The sequence below is a fragment of the Vidua chalybeata genome, chromosome 2, assembly GCF_026979565.1.
Source record: "Vidua chalybeata isolate OUT-0048 chromosome 2, bVidCha1 merged haplotype, whole genome shotgun sequence".
NCBI lineage: Eukaryota > Metazoa > Chordata > Aves > Passeriformes > Viduidae > Vidua > Vidua chalybeata.
Window position 1 is genome coordinate 116,260,694 of NC_071531.1, and position 16,851 is coordinate 116,277,544.

Genomic DNA, 16,851 nt, shown 5'->3' on the forward strand with positions numbered 1-16,851 from the left:
CCCCCTGCCAGCCCTGCGGGAGGGTGACCCTGCCTCGCTCGTTGGTCTGAAGCCCTGCTTGTCTCACTTTGACGTTGCTGGTAGAGGCTCCAGAGCTCACTTTGCTCCGTGCAAATGCGTGAAGGTGTCCCTGACTGGTTTGATCAGTCTTGGCATTGAATGGAGCCCTGTCGTGAACCCAGAGGAGAGCAAGGAGATGAAACAGGGAAAGAATCAGCTTCTGGTCTTTGTGGTGGTTTGGATTTTTGTGGGGGTTTTTTAACTTTTTTTCAAATAAAAGTTTGACATGTCCCTTAACAGTCTTTTAGGATGTGTGATAGTGTAGTGCACTTAATTCTTGGGTTAAGCTAATAGCATGGTTTGTTTGGGATGTGTAGCACCACCAGTGAAGCAACAACTGTTTTACCCACCCCGCCACTTTTAATTTCTAAACAAATTACAATCACTCTTTTTAACAAGTAAGTGAAATGCATAGCTAAAACCTGCTGGTTCCTGTGCCTGGTTTTAAAGTTTCCCTTGGTGGAACTGATTTTTTTGGCTTACCAAAAATTCCCAGCACAATTCTCCCATCCTGTTCCACTCTCCTTCCTTTGGGCACCTCAGCATGTAGCATCAGACCCGTGTGCCATCAAGGTGTTCTTCTTCTTACAGATGTCCCACCCTCTCCCACACCTGAGGAGGAGAGAGCTCCATCTCCACCACCTGAACCTGCTCTGAAAACTGAGCTGGAGCCTTCATCCACGGAGGTGAGAGCAGATTACAGTGTTTACCTGCCAGAAATGAGCTCCTGGTTTCTCACAATGCTGCCATGTCCCCCAGGTGTCAGCTGGAGGGAGGAAGAGGAAGCGGAAGCGCGTGCTGAAATCCAAGATGTTTATTGATGAAGAGGAAGGCTGCATGGGTAAGGCTGGATGTGCCCTACACTCACTGGAGCTCACTTTATTGGCCATTTTAACAGGCCAGCCTCTCCCAGGATAGAAAGAGGTTCACAAAATCACTCAATTATGCCACTTGGAACTGCTGCTCCCAGACTGAGGTAACTGAGCCTCTGGTGAAGGCCTGGGTAGGCAGTCAGAGCTGTAGCTGAATCCTTACCCTTTTTTGATTATTCACAGATTTTCCTTCAGTTCTTTTTCCTTTTTTGCTGCCATCATGATTACCACCTTCATTTACTCTCCAAAGCTGCAAGCTTTTAAAGACGATACAGAAAGAGGTTTAAGGGTCTGGGATAAATTCTGGCTGAGATAACTTTGTTGGGTTTTTTTCTTTTTTCCTTTGAGGCTAAATCCAGAGCTGTGCAAAACTTGATTATATGTTAAAGAAACATACAGTATCCCAGATAAACAGTTGGGACTTAAATACTTCATAGGGTTTCTGTTTCTGATAAGGGTGGCTCTGCTTTCAGAAGGGAAGAGAGCCCTACAGTCCTGAGGGCCAGAGGCTTTGAATTCCAGCCTGACTGGACTCTGCTTCCTCCTGTGACCTGGAGAAAGCTGTGTAACATCACTGTATTTGTTTCCTCCATGTCCTGACATTGAAGTAGAGATGCAAACGTTCAGACTATGTTGGTTTGGGTTTTGGTGGGTTTTGGGGGATTTTTTGGAGGCTTTAAACACGTGAGAGCGTGGAATGTGGTTTTTTTGTAATCCAGTCAGCTGGACTGCATGGGATGCTGTGATTGCCTGGCTGGGCCGAGGGGATGTCAGTGCAGCTCAGCCCGTGCTGGGCAGGATGTGGTGCTGTTGTACAGGTCTGTCGTGGTGCTGGCCACGGAGACACTCGGGCATTCCTGGCCCAGCCCTGGAGCTGCCTGGCCCAGACTCAGCCTGTGTCTGTCTGCACCTGTCTGCAGAGCTGCATCTTCTGTTTCCCATTAACTTGGTGTGTCTCCTTTGGAGAAACACAGAGCTGTAGCTCTCAGCAGCTGGCTGCACTGGGACTGAGATCCCAAGTACTGCTTTCTTGTCCAAGGATTGGGCTTGCACAGAGTTATCGACAGCTTTGGCCGATTACCCTCTGGGGTGTTTTCCTCTCCCATCCCAGGCAGAGCCAGTGAAACACTTGGAAGGAAAATGGAGCAAAAGAGCATTAGATGGGGAGCTGAGTACAGGCTCTGCATCCAGAGCACAGGAATGTCTCTTCTGGGTTCAGCTGGGAATAGTGCCTTTCTTTCTCTGCTCTTTATCCCCTCAGGGTTTCATAGTCCCTTGGAAAATCCAGACTCCTGGTTTTACCAGGTTTTACCTGGTTCATATCCCCTTGCTGAAAAGGGAATGCAAGGCCCTGTTGTGCCCCTGGGAGACAGATCCTGTGGGACACAGAGAGGGATGGAGCTGGATACTGAGGAACTGGGTGGGGAGGAGATGCTTCTTTCTCTACTACAAATCCTCCAGCCTGTTGTGCAGAATTTGCTGTCTGGCTGTTGTCCAGTTTCTCTTCTCCATTCCATTCCCCAGCCTTTCCATGCATAGGCCTAATAATTCAAAGGCTAAATAACTTGCAAATCTCCCAGGCTAATGTAAATTTTAGTTGTTCTTCGAAAGAGAGGGTTTTTTTCTCCTCTCCCTGCTGTCTTTTTATTTTTAAACCAACACTAGGTTTTAAGAGGCTTTATTCCTAACATTAGAATGAGGCTGTACTGTATATTTCTCCACAATTTTAAGTGATGGTTTTCACAATAGCTGCAATAGCAAGGAATTGGTGTCAAAAAGCAAAAGTAATTTAGGGATTAGCCCTGAGGGAAATTGAGCAATTAAAGTGTGTGTGGAGTTAAGCACAAGAAACATTCCTAGACATCAACAGAAATCCACGGATTGAGGGCCTGCTCGTAGTCTCTAGTAAAGGGGAATTACTGAGGTTTGTGTGTTTCTACCTTGCACTTTCTAAAGCTTCAAAGGACACACATGGGCTTGGAGATTGGAATATCCAGATGTGCATTGGAGGGAAGTTTGTTACAGCATTTTAGCGCTCCCATCATTTGAGCCACTCTGATTCAGGGAGTCTGGCTGTGAGTGGGGCATCAGTAACTGTATCTGTGTACCCATAGGGGCTCCAAATGCAGACTTCTGAAGTTCAGCTGAGACTGCAGCCAAAGAAAGCTGATCTAAGCTGTGTTACTGCAGTTGGAGGGGTTAACTGCACGCTTCGGGAGTTCCCAGCGCTTCCTGACAGGGCTGACAACAGGAGCAGGGTTTTAAGTTCACCCAGTGGTCTGTGGAAGCTGCTCCCTGAACAGCCTGCTGCCTCTGAAGGGAGATTGCTTGGTTTGCAGTCCCTGTCTGAGGTCCTGCTAGCGCTGCCCGGGAGGATTTCATAGCATTCCTCTTCCCAGTCCCTGGTGACGTAGGAAACCTTATTTAATTTGATGCATTAATACAAGTGAAAGCCAGTTTCCCAGAAGAAGGGAAGTTAAGACATCTGTTTAAAAGAATACAGTTGCTAAAGAAAAATGGCTTACTAGAAGAATCCCAGAGCACTGCTGGGAAGGCTGATATAACAGCATTTGCTGGGATCTGACGGTGGCTTTCATCAGTGGAGCTGACTCCAGTTTAATTTCCGTGAGCGTTGTTTTATATCCCTGGGCTTTCCACCGCCGGAGCTGACAGCGGTGAGCTGGCAATCCCCTTCAGGCAGAGTCCCTGATTGCAGACACGGCTTCGGGCTGATCTTTTATAAAGGATTTCTTTGTCTTTGCCCTGTTTGGCCACCTCTGTGGAAGGAAGCTGCCCCAAAGGATTTGTGCCCCTTGAGATGGGCAGCGTCTGCTTTGCTCTTCCCTGGCTGTCCAGTGTGCTGGTGAGAGCAGCCTGGGGATGTCTCCAGGTTGTCTTGCCTGGATTTCTGGAAAATCTGATTGCTTTGGCCCCTGTGAAAATCAGACCAAGTCAGAATGGTGGGGTTTAGCCATAAAGTAGATGTTCCATTGTCTAATGCCAAACTACTGATTCTGATCTCCTTCAGATTCATGACTTTCTGATGGCTGCTTGTCAGCCTTTGCCATATGAGTTAGAATCTCAGCATCACTGCAGGTGGAAAAGCCCTCCGAGGTCATTGACTCCAGCTGTTCCCCCAGCACTGCCAAGGCAACACCGGCCCATGTCCCCAGGTGCCACATCCACACAGCTTTTAAATCCCTACAGGGATGAGGACTCCACCACTGCCCTGGGCAGCTGTGCCAGGGCTGGACAGTCCTTTTAGGGAAGGAATTTTCCCTAATAGCCAACCTAAACCTCCCTTGGCACGAGTTGAGGTCATTTCCTGCTGCTTAACTTTGGACTTAATTCCTGTGTCTGACATGTGCTCCTTGAACCCGAAGCGTCCTTTTCCAGGAGTGCAATGGGAAGGCTGCCGTGGGGAGGTCTTTGGTGTAAAGATGGCTTAACCATCATCATCCTCTGCTCCCTTCCCTGTTCTTTCCACCAGTGACTGAGAAGGTTTACGAGAGCGAATCCTGCACGGACAGCGAGGATGAATTCCCCAAGCCCAAGGCACCAGCTCCCCAAAAACAACCCCTGCTGCCCACCAAGAGAGAACCAAAGGAAGAAAGGAAGAACCTGAAGAAAGGGGCAGCTCCTGTCAACAGAGCCAACAAACAGGTCTCCATCATGGGCTTTTGCCAGAAGAAATGAACTGGGTCTGTCTCCTCTTGGCAGCTTGGGAGTGTTGCTCCCTTTTTTTGGGTGGCTCTCTGCAAGCTGCTGCTGCTTGTGGAGGCCAACATGCGACCCCTGGTTATGCAAGGTGCCCTGCTTACTGTGTAAGGAAGCCCTCTGGACTAGATTTTGTATCAGAAAAAAGTTTTTATTTGTTACTGCAATAATTCCAGTCATCTCCACTAAGCAGTGTGGGAACTGCCGGCTAGAGGCAACATCTAGAGGAACTCTTGAAAGGCTGTTAAATCTGTTCACATGAAATTGTATTTTTTTACTCGCTCCTTTGGTGCTAAGATAGGAGAGGAGTTGTGGTGTTTTCCTCCCCTCTTTGTACACCCTCAGCTCTTCAGATAGATCCAGATGTTCACGTTGGGTAGCAGCTGTACCGTAGCAGGTCATCAGGCACAGACACAAGTATTGAACATCTGCTTTGGCTTTAACTGAATGAAGTGTGCTTCATTTTCCCCCTAAGACTGGTAAATAATTTTTGCTCTGCCTTTCATAATCTTTTTTTGGACAAAGCAGTGCATATAAAATTCTCTTACTCTTTTCTTCCTTGAACGTATCCTCTGTAACTTGCTCAGATGCCTAATTATAGACTGGGACACTGTTGGTGTTCTGTCTTTACAAAAACATCCTTGAGGCTTCCCACCCAATTGGCTCTGGAGTAATTGGGGGAAGGCTTTGCTGTTCTCGGGAAAGAGCTGAATCTTTAGCCTTGGAGGCCAGTGAGTCAGAGGGAAGGGTGATTAGAGGGCACTGCTGATAACACCAGGCAGGTACCAGGGCTTGGGAGGTTTTGGGTTGCCTGAAGGCCTTTTTTACAGGCATAAACCAGACAAGAGAAGAGGTTTTCCCTGGGCATCTTGTCGTCTGCCTGCTGAGGGAAGAGTGCCACAGCACATGGTCCTGAGGAGCCTGTTATGGGAGAGGAATAAAGCACAGCAATCCTGTTAACCAGAAAGGAGCTCTTGGTCTGGGCCTCCTGTTTGCCTGGTGCTGAGGCTGATGGAGAGATGTAAAAGATTTTCCAGAGGGGTGATGCCGAGCACTCCTGAAGTTTGGGCTGGTGAGTGCTCCCAGGCAGGGGCTGGTGTCAGTGGTTGGTTGAGAGGAGCTGCTGCACCCCAGCAGCATCGCTGGGTTTGTGCCCGTGCGGTGGCCTGGGAAGAGAATGATCAACCTTATTCTGGTTTAAGGAAGAAAGTTTAACTGTTGAGAGCAGAACCTACCCTGCCGTAGTGGTTCTGTTGTTCTTGGTAGAGTTGAGGGGGTGTTTTTAAAGGCAGCGATGAGTAACAAATCCCATTGAACACAGTTTTGGTTTTTTTTTTTTTTTTTAATTTGTCCTTATTCATTAAATTATGTGTCAAATCCTGATTTCCAAAGGTTGTTGTGATATTTGACTGAGTGGAAGTCAAAGACATTTCCCTGGTGAAGTGGATAAAGATTTCTTCCATCAAAACCAGGGCTGGAAGCTTTCAACCGAGTGTTTTAGGGCATCTGAAACCTCGAAATACCAGGATTTGTATTGAATTTGGAGTGTCATTCCTGTGGCAGAGGGACAGGACGGGGTGTCCTGGTACTCCTGCTCCTCACCTCTGCCGTGGTCTCGCTGGAGCTGCCGGCTCCACCTCGACTCCTGTAACCAGATCGACGTCATACGGCACTTCCTCCGGAAAATGACTTAATGTCTGCAGGAGCAGGACCCGGGAGAACTTCAGACTTCCAAAAATCATGATCTCATACTCCCCACTCCCGCACTCCATGGGCTGCCAGCCCCAGGGGGCCTTCAGGTCCCTGGATGCCCCCTTGGCTGAGGCTGGAGTGTCCCCAGGCGATGCCTGGGAGCAAGGAATTGGGGCTGGAGAGAGGGAGAAGGCTCCCTTGTGGCTGGGGGTCACTCCTCTGGCACCCAGGGGCTGGAGGGGGCAGAATGTCCAGGAGCCAGGCTCTTGGAACATGGAGCACATCTCCCATCGTGGTACTGGTGGAGCTCAGGCTCCAAAGGCTCCTCCTGGAGATGGCAGAGGTCTTTATACCCACGTATGGGTCATTTAGAGCCAGAAATCCAATCCCAGGGGGATCTGCTCTCCTCTTCCCCCTGTATCTCCCTTCCCACCATATTTACACCCTTGGAAGAGCCTCAGAAGAAGCAGGGGGAGAGGTTCATTCAGTGAAGTGCAGTTTATAGTGTTTCCTCCCTAACAGCCTATTTCAGGCAGGGGACTCGTCATCGTTCTCCGGGTGCACGGAGGAGCTGCACTGTCAGACCCTGCGGGCTAGAGCTGTTCCTGCACCGGGCTCTCGTTGGACAAGGCGCTTCCGAACCAGCAGCCCCTGGGAAGGGGCTGGAAGCGCTGCTCCGAGGGATGCAAAAGCCCCACGGCTTGGTCAGGACACGGCTGAGCTGATTTATAACCCTCCTTCCCAGAGGACACGGCCTGCTCGGAAAAAGCCCTCCCGCCCTTGCGCCCGGGCATCGGGCAGTCTGCAGATAAGAGCCGGAGGGATGCGCTGAGCACGATGGCTGGGCTGGGCTGGGCTGGGCTGGGCAGGAGGGTGTCCCGGCAGCCTGCTGGGAATTGTTTTGCTCTCCCGACAGGCGATGCCAGCCCGGCCGCAGACACCGGAGCAGGGAACAGCAGGGCCTTATAAGGAAGCAAAATCCCTCAGCGGTTCTGAGGGACAGCGGGACCTGCCAGGGCCGCGCCTCAGCGCCGGCACCGCGGAACCGCAGAGCCCAGCACGCTGGGAAAGCCCTCCAAGGCCTTCGGGTCCACGCTGTGCCCAAAGCCCACCTTGTCTCCAGCCCAGAGCACTGAGTGACACCTCCAGGAATTCCTTGGACACCTCCAGGATGGGCACTCCAAACCTTCCTGGGCAGTCCCGAGGCCTGAGCACCCTTTCCATGGAGAAATTCCTCCTGCTGTCCACCCTGAGCCTGCCCTGGCCCAGCCTGAGGCCGTTCCCTCTCCTCCTGTCCCTGTTCCCCCCCGGCTGTCCCCTCCTGTCAGGAGCTGTGCAGAGCCACAAGGTCCCCCCTGAGCCTCCTTTTCTCCAGGCTGAGCCCCTTTCCCACTCCCTCAGCCCCTCCTGGGGCTCCATTCCCTTCCCAGCTCCGTTCCCTACCCTGGACACGCTCCAACCCCTCCAGGTGTCTCTGTCAGGAGGGGCCCAGAGCTGCCCCAGCACTGGAGGTGCCTAGCACAGCCCAGGGCCTCTTGCTCACCTGGGCTCACCTGAGTTCATGTCCAGCCACTGGCACCAGCACCTCCAGGACCTTTTCCAGCATTCCAGCCCCTCTGCCCCGGCCGGGAGCACTGCCTGGTTCTCCCTGACTGGGAATGTGGTGACATGAGGTGTGGGTGCTCCTGCCCAGGGGAGCCAAGGGATGAGCACAGGGGCACGGCCGCTGCCAGAGCCGGCCCAGGGAGCCTCACCAGGACCTTGCCCTGGAGAAGGGAGCGGAGCTGCAAAACCAAAGGTGGAAGAGCATCCGTGGGATTTTGGAGATGGCTTTTCCACATCCTCCCTCCTGCAGTGGGTACCACATCCCACGAGGGCACCAGGGCTGGTGACGCTGGGGAAGAGAAGCCATCCTGCCTGGGTGCTGAGCATCCCCCCCAGGAGCTGAGCGTCCCGCCTCGGGGCCGGGCATCCCTCCTTCCCTTGGGGCTGGTCATCCCTCCTCCATGCTGAGCATCCTCTCTCGGGGCTGAGCATCCCCGTGGCACGGAGCCCCGCAGCCTTATGCCATCCCTCATCTCCCCGTGGCCACATGCCCGGCTCGTTGTCCCTCGCTGTCGCCGTCCCCAGGAGCATCCCCGGAGCCGCAGCTCCTGAGCCTCCCGGCACGTCCCGGCGTTGTTTACTCCTCCCGTCCCGCCGCGTCGCTTCACCCCAGCGCTTCCTGGGCTGAAATGTGTCTGAAAATAGATATTTTTAACCTTTTAAAAATAGAAAGTCTCGCAGAACAGCAGCTCCTGTTTTTCCATTCCCTTCTCATTTCATCTCAGGGCCACGGAACCCGAGCCGGGCCTCGCCGGGGGTGGCGGGAAGGCGGCCCCGTAAACAGGCTCCTGCAAAAGGGGCACTGGGGAAAACACACGTGTGCCTTGAGAACCAAAAGAAAGGCAAGAAAGAGAGGGAAAGAAAAAAAAAAAAAAAAACAACTAGAAAGGCCAGCCACTTTTCACACGGAGCCTTATTTGGTATTTTCATGAAAAGTTATATCTTCACACTGTAAAAAATGCCACTTATTACTCATGCTTTACTAGGTAAGTGTATTTTCTTTGGCAGCAAGCGCTCTGGGGTTTTTTTCTCACTTCACTGCTGCCGTACAAACTATTTCGAAGGTTTCATTAGTTTGTCCATCAGAGCTGGCGCTGCTGCCGCTGTCTGAGGGCCGGGCTGTTAAACCGAGACACAGCCGCTGTTTGTTCGGGACGTTTTGGGCCCGAGCCGCGGGGCTGTAAAGCCCCAGCGCGGGTGTCCCACAGGGCGCCCTTTCAGCCCGGTGCCCGCCCGCCGCTGCCGCGGGGACACGGCTGTCACCGGGGTCACCGTGCCCCGGCGCTGCTGCTGGGTGCGCCCCGCCCGTCCCGCGGTCACTCCGTGCGGCGTGGGCGCCGCTGTGGACATCGCTCTGCCGCCTGTCACAGAGCAGGGGTGCCAGCCCATCCCCTGGTCGTTGCAGGTGCGTGGATGTCACCCCGTCCCCATGAAATGCATCGATGTCACCCTTTCTTTCATGACCGCTGTGGAAAGGGGGATGTCACCCTCTCCGTGTTGTCACTGCGATGTCACACTGTCCCCAAACATGTGGATGTCACCGATCCCCGTGCGCTGGCTCTGCGTGGACATCAGCCACCCGTGCTCCGTCCCGCGTGTGGGTGTCACGGTCACCATGGGCAGCCACCACCCTCGGTGTCACAGCACGCCCAGGGCCATCACCCTGTCGCCAGGGTGTGGGGACATGCCCGCTCCCTGCCCGTGGGTGTCGCCGTGTCCCAGGGTCCCTGCAGACGCCACCCCTCGTTCCCCGGCGTGGGGACGGTGAGCGGTGGCACAGCCCCGCCGCCAGCCCCGTGCCCGTCCTGCCGGCCACCGCCGCCCCGGGCCGCCTGGCCGCGCCTCCCAGCCGCTCTAAAAGCCAGCTTTGTGTTTTACAGCCAGGCCCTCGCTTGGCACACGATTTTAATTAGAGTCTGGTTACACGGCTCGGCAGATGTGGAATGTATTTCTTAGCCCAGGTGGAATAAATCTATTGCCATAAAAACCAACCCCCCTGTTATTAAATTCTCCCTTCTAAATAGCCCAGTATTGAGATGCACAGCCCCCCGCCCCCTCCCCCCGCCCACTCCCCCTCAATGCAAACCCTTTTCTAAGTGCTTAATGAGCTTTAATTTTATTATATTCCCTGGCTCTGTGGAACCGGCTCCTGGTCCTGGCGCAGGCTCCCGGCTCCCGGCCCCTCTGCGAGGGGGTGCGGGCACTGGTCAGCCCCATGGCCGGGGGGTTTTGGGGGTGGCCGCTGGGCTGTCCCCTGCCCTGCAGCAGAAGCCGCTGCTCGGGCTGGGGGCGCGGGGGGGCTCAGCGGAGGTACCACCGTGTCGTCCCCGGTGACAGGAACGTGTCTGGGGACAGGTGCCCGCAGTTTGGAGAGCCGTGGCTGCTGGGGGAGTACAGGGACCGGCTGCGAGGTCCCGGTCACCCCAGGGACACCCCTGCCCTTGGCGGGTCCCCTGTGGGGCACGGGATGTCCCCGGGGATGCGCTGAGGGTCTGGCTCGGTGCCAGGGCCCCAGGTGACAGGGATTGTCTCGCCGGGATGTCGCCGTAGCTCCAGCGGCCCCGCCCTCGCTGGGAACGGGGCTAAACGGCAGGGACACACCCGCCGGGGGACGCGGGAGCTGGGGCAGTGCACCCCCTTCCCCAGGGAATTCCCCCGAGGAGGGGGCATCTCCTCACCCACACTCCCCTCCATTAGTCTGAGCAGTGCCATGGCCAGGGGCTGGCAACTTCAAAACCCACTACAGGGGGAAAAAACCACCCAGGGAGCAGCATCTGCTTCCCCAGATCCCATCTCTCCCAGCAGGGACCACGGGCTGGAAAGGGGAACAGACTCTGCCCTGCTGGCATCAAAGCAAGGACTGGAGCCCAGGTCAAAGCTTGGAGAGCTTTGTCACCCACCTCAATGCTCTCTTGAACCTCTCAAAAAGCTCCAGGATGTCTAAAAACTGAAACAAACAAGGAGAGGGGAAAAAGAGGAGGATATGGGAGAGGAGCATGCACAGAGTCCATCCCATAGGATCACCGGGATGTCATTCCCCACAGGTCTTCCACGGACATCCCCCACTGCATCATCCCTAACCACGGTGTTTGAAGAACAAAATCCCAGGGATTTTTGCTTGCAGGAGATTCCTCCTCCCTCCCCATACCTTGGGGAAAGGGAAGAAAACCACAGGCCCTGCGAGGAGCGGAGCCTGAGCCCTCCCCACCAATTCCCAGCTGGGAGACTTGGCTGTGGGCTCCCCCAGGACTTTTCCCCCAGCTGGCCTCTCCTCTGGCCTGTTGGCTGGGAATTTGCAGCCACTTCTGTGCCAAGGAGCTGCGGATGACGTTATCCCTCCTCCCCAGGTCAGGTGTGGGGAGCACGGCTGCTCCCTGGGGGTGCAGATCTCCAGGGGATGAGGGGCCATCCCCACCATGAACAGGGACCCCCAGGCTGGGGGAGAGCATCATCCAAAGCTTGTCCTGGAGCCCCGAGCAGGGACCAGGCTGCTCTGCTGCTGGAATCTCCGACAGAAAGAGCAGGGAGCCAGGGCTGAGCTGTGGCTGCCCGTCCCACCTCCCACCACTTCTCCACGTGCAGCCCATCGTCTGTCTGTCCTGGGAGACACCAAGTCCCTCGGGCTGAGCCAGCAGCCAAGGCAGCCCAGACATCCCCAGCCCAACCTGCACACGTGCTGCCTGGCCAAGGAAGAGGGGAGAACTCGGCTTTTGTGGCACGGGAAAATGACCTCACAGAGGAAATGACCAACTAGAAAGGGTTAAATTGCCATTTCAAAGGCAAAATCTTCCTCTATATCCTTTTGGATGAATCTGGGTTAACCCTGGCCTTGCCAGCCTGAAGGACAAAACACTTTGGATACCAGTGTGTCCCAGTTTGCATCGGGGCTGCTCAGACCTGCAGGGCAAGAGGTTCCCAAAGGTACCAAATGCCTTTTTGGGGAACATGGGCCAGCATTTGGTGAGGCTGCTGCAGAAATCCAACACCAGTCCCGTGGCCTCTTGCTTATTAGCAGGTCAACACCATCTGGAGAGTTTGCCCTGGGAATTTTGGGTGTCTGTCACAGGCTGGGGGTTGCTTAGATGAAGGGCCAAATTATATTCATATCTAATCAACCTTTTTGTTCTTTTTGGTAAATCACACTCAGCTCCAAAGGGCAGTAATCCACCCTGGGAAGGCAGCAAAGCACTTTGCACTTTTCCCTGGACCTCTTGTCCCAGGGGGTGACGACTGAGTGATGCAGCCATGGGTACGTATTGAAAGCCTCCACCCCTCGTGGAACTGTCTCTTCCTGACTTCCAGGGGAGCCGTGGAGGGAAGGACAAGGTGCAGCTCTCCTCTGTGTCTGCCCAGGCCATTCCAGGTTCCCCCTCTGCGCTGGGGAGGAGCAGGAGCCCACGCTGGTGTCTGCGTAACTTCTCGGGACGTGCCAAAAGCAGCTTGGAAGGGGATCAATATTTCCATTCATTTCTCAGTGCCGATCTTCCTGCCACAGAACAGGAGCCGGAAGCCTGACGGGGTTTGGTGGAGCCCCCGTGGGTCCCTCTGCAGCCCCCTGCCAAATCCTGCTTGCAAACTTGTGCCTCGGGCAGCCCTCAGTGAGCAAACCTCCCCTTTCCCAGGTTTCCTGTGAAAACTGCAGCCTGCAGCACTCAGCACCAAGCCAAAAACAGATGTATAGACAAGTAGGGGAAAAAAAAATTAAAGTTCCTAATTTTGCCCTGTTTGGATGGACACTGGCATTGCAGGTGGTGCTGGGGGAACACTTGCCTGCATTTCCCATCTAGAAAGTTTTCTTGGAGACCTGCCTGTTCGCCCCTTTTTGGACCTGTGGGTTTAATACCTTGTGGTTGCCCTTGCCTGGAGGCTGGAGGATGGATTGCTGAGGTTGTCCTGGAGTTGAGCCCTGAGTGGGGCTCTGTTCCACGGGTGTGTGTGTCTGCTTGGGGGTCTGGTGCCACAGGGCACGGCCAGGGGCTGGGGAAGCTCAGTCCTCACCACTCAAACTCGGCCCCTGAAGCTGCAAGAGGAGCCAGTCTGGGCTGCAGGAGATGTGGCCAAGCTCTTTTTCCCTGCTCCTTCCAGAGCCACCACCTTCCACGTGGGGACTCCAGTCTCAGAGGAGCTGGGCAAGCTGTGGGTTGATGTTTGCTCTGTCCCTGTGTCTAATGGGTCCACCAGCATTATTTGCATTGTCCGTGCAGCTGGGAGGCAAAAAGAGGTGTCTGGGCCAAGCAGTCCTTCTTGCTTCATTTTCAACTGTTCGCAAAGCCCCTGATCAGACGACCCAGATGGTGCTAAATGGCCATGAAGAGCCATTAGACAGTGAGTTATTGTCGTGCTCCTTGAGTTAGATAATTGTGATGGGCCTGAACTAATTAATTTCTACCCAAAAAAGTAGCACTGAATCATGGTCTTTTGGCAACACTGGTGAGAAGGACTTGCAAGCAGTTTCCTTTGGATTTATCCAGCCTGTACAAACAGGGATCTCTGATGGAGCTACACACTTCCATGGCCAAAAAACAGGGGAGCAAGAAAAGCCACCCAGAGGTTCAGTCAGAGGCAGCAAAAGTGGATCTCCCTCATCCCACGGGGCAGGAGAGCCACGGGACAATCCACCAGCTCCTTTGTGCCATGGGTCTGCCCTACCTGCCCTCTGGAATGCCCACGTTGGGGAATGGGCAAAGGCCAGGCATCCTGCAGGAGGAAAGGGCCTCTGGGGCTGTGCTCATGCCATGCCAGTCACGTTTCCTCCATCCCTCCTTTGGCTCCAGCTGCGATCTCCAAGGGTTTCCCTGCTTTTCTCATCACCCCTTTCTCAGCAGCAATCTTCCAGGAAGCCAGGGGCTTTTTCCAGTGTCCGGATAGTCCTGACTTGCTGGCAAGGCTTCTCTCTGCAGGGATTTCTTTGTTTCCTGATTCTGGGGGTGTCAAGCTTTGACAAAGGTGGAGACAGGGAAATGTGATCCCATTTTCCCAGCAGAGCTTGGACAACCTGCCAGATTAGGTACATCCTGAGCTGCTCCTGCATCCAAAAAGGTGAAGGAACAGGAGAAAAGAGTGATTACAGACACATTTCTATGTGAGAAGAGACAGGAAATATTAGGACTGTTTAGTCTGGAGAGGAGACAGGTCTGTGGTGGCACGAGAACAGCCTGTGAGCCCTGCAGCACTGACAATCCTCTGGTTTCTCCATTTCTCATCCCAAAAAAAAAAGAAAAGGATGTGCAGAGGAGAGTGGATGCAGGGGAAACGTTTGCCCAGTGCAGTATGTGGATCTCTATGGAGAGATTTTAAGGGAAATCCTATCCTTTTGAGGAGAAATCCCCCCTTTGACTGGGGGAAGGTGATACGAGAACATACATCCCAATTCATTGCGAGATGCCTAAAAATTCAAGCCACCTCCGGAGCGGTGGGCTTCACACAGGACACTTGGGGCAGCAGCAGACCCTCTTTGGCGTGGCTGCACTTCCCCGGCAGACCCCGGTGGTGCAGGACGCCCCAGGCTGAGCAGTGCCCGTCACCAGCAGCGGCTCTGCCGGCTGCTCCTGCGGCCAGCAGGGCTCCAGCAGGAGGTGGTGCCTTCCCCACGGGGAAGGGGGCTTGGTGCACACGAAGCTGAAAGTGGATGTTTTGCGTGGCTGAAAACCCCATGCAGTGGAAAACAGCAGGGGCCAAGGAAGTGAGTGTAGCTGGCAATTATATAGACAATTATATAGTTTGGAGAAGTGTTTTGACTAACCTGATAATACAGCATGAAATAGCACGGCTCTGACGTAAAAGAGCCCTAAGACCCCAGAGGTAGAGCCAAGATTTTTGGTGGTGACTTGCCATCCATCCCAGAGCACACAGCCACAGAGTACTTCTGGCTGGATGGGACCCCAGGAAGTCCCTGGTCCAACCTCTGTCTCCAAGCAGGGATAACTTTGAAGTTACTTCAGGTTGTTCAGGGCTGTGTCCAGGATAAGGCTGGGTTTCTCCAGGGATGGGATGCCCCTCCCTCCCTTGGTCCCAGTTCCAGCATTTCTGAAGGGGAAAACGTTTTTGGCATCTCTTCCAGCTGAACCAGGTCCATCCAGTCCCTGCCTGCCTGGTGCTGGGGACCCAAACTGGAGCCGGTGCCCAAGTGCTCTCTGCAGAGAGCGAGCGTGTCTCAGCACGGGCTGCACCAGCCGCGAGAGATCTGGGCACTTACTGCACCCCAAACAGCTCACAGCAGAGGACAGAGCGTTGCAGGAGGGTTGGCAGGAGATGCAGCTCCCAGAGAAGCGGCAGCAGGAGGTCTGAGTCCTGCAGAAGTGGAGGCAGGACCTGCAGAAGCAGAGCCCGACCCCACTGGCCGCCCCCTCCTGTCAGGGAGTTGGAGAGAGTGAAAAGGACTTTTCCGGCCCAAACAATTCCACGCTTCCCTGACCATCTCTGCAGCCACAAGCTGGGGCTGCTCTTTGCTCACAGATGTGCACACGCAGCCGGTGCTGAGAGATGAAAGGTGCCAGGGCACCGTGTCAGCTCTGCCCCCGAATCCACCCCGTGTTCACAGCTCGGGGTCCCGGCGGGGCGATGCCTGCGGAGGGCACGGACGCACGGAGGAGGAGCGGGGCGAGGAAGGCGATGCCACCGACCGCGAAGCGGCGGCTTCTGCCCTGGGGCTGCTGATCCAATTAAAAGGGTTAATCCCAGAGGTGCCCCGCGGGGAGAGCAGGCTCCTGGGAAGGCTGGGCATCGCTGGGAATCACTGACACCACCGCAGGGATTGCTGGCTGCCCACAGCTCCATCCCGCCCGCAGCCTGTCCCTCTGCGCCGTGTCCCCAGCCGTGCTGTGACACAGCCTGGCCACCAACCCCTGTGCGTGTCCCCAGCCGTGCTGTGACACAGCCTGGCCACCAACCCCTGTGCGTGTCCCCAGCCGTGCTGTGACACAGCCTGGCCACCAACCCCTGTGCGTGTCCCCAGCAGTGCTGTGACACAGCCTGGCCACCAACCCCTGTGCGTGTCCCCAGCCGTGCTGTGACACAGCCTGGCCACCAACCCCTGTGCGTGTCCCCAGCCGTGCTGTGACACAGCCTGGCCACCAACCCCTGTGCGTGTCCCCAGCAGTGCTGTGACACAGCCTGGCCTCTAGAAGTACACCGTACCACACTCTGGGCAGGGACTGCTCAGGGAGGGATGCCAGGGACCACATCCATAGAATTGCAGAATGACTGAATTGTTCACATTGGGAAAGCCCTCTGATACCTTCCAGTCCAACCTTTCCCCAGCCCTGCCAAGGCCACCACTGTCCCGTGTCCCCAAGTGCCCCATCCACACAGGTTTCAGTCCCTCCAGGGATGGGGACTGCACCACTGCCCTGGGCAGCTGTGCCAGAGCTGGACAGCTCTTTTGGGGAAGGAATTTTCACAATATCCAACCTGAACCTCCTCTGGTGCAACTTGAGGGGTTTCCTCTTGCCCTGTCACTTGTTCCCTGGGAGAAGAGACCGACCCCGTGCAGGTTCCTCTGTTACTGCTCACCAAAGAGTCTCTCCTGGCCACGGAGCATCCAGCAGCACCCCCTCCTCCTGGGCGTGTCAGAGGAGCTCTGTGTGCAAGGCACTCAGCTGGGATGTGCCCAGGAGCTCTGTCTGTGCCTGGGCTTAGTGCCCATGCTCCCAGGGCAGCCTGTATGGGCTCAGCCCCCTGCAGATACCTGCAGGAAGCCTCACCTGCACCAGGCAGTGCAGAATTCGTGCTGCTTTCCTCCCAGCCTTCCCTGTGACCCCACCGGGGCAGCTTCACTCCAAACGCCTCCACTTCTGGTAAATGAGCACAAATTGGCCCTCGGCTCAGCTCCAGTTAGATCACACAAGGGCCAGCTAATTAGGCTGACAAGTGAGGGCTCAGGCTCTGCCCGAGGACGGGCAGCATC

At 55.0% G+C, this 16,851-nt stretch overlaps 1 protein-coding gene across 3 annotated transcripts in view; it reads left to right on the top strand.

The window, feature by feature from the left end:
- POLD3 (DNA polymerase delta 3, accessory subunit) overlaps positions 1-16,851 on the top strand; it is a 39,544-nt gene that overhangs the window by 18,218 nt on the left and 4,475 nt on the right. For 2 of the 3 annotated variants that reach the window (XM_053935635.1, XM_053935636.1), the window contains exons 10-11: positions 652-746; positions 820-901. In XM_053935635.1, the coding sequence (XP_053791610.1) occupies positions 652-746; positions 820-901 (177 nt within the window). Of the gene's footprint in view, positions 1-651; positions 747-819; positions 902-4,422; positions 6,033-16,851 lie in introns of those variants that run through there. The other variant, XM_053935637.1, reaches the window with a different exon arrangement.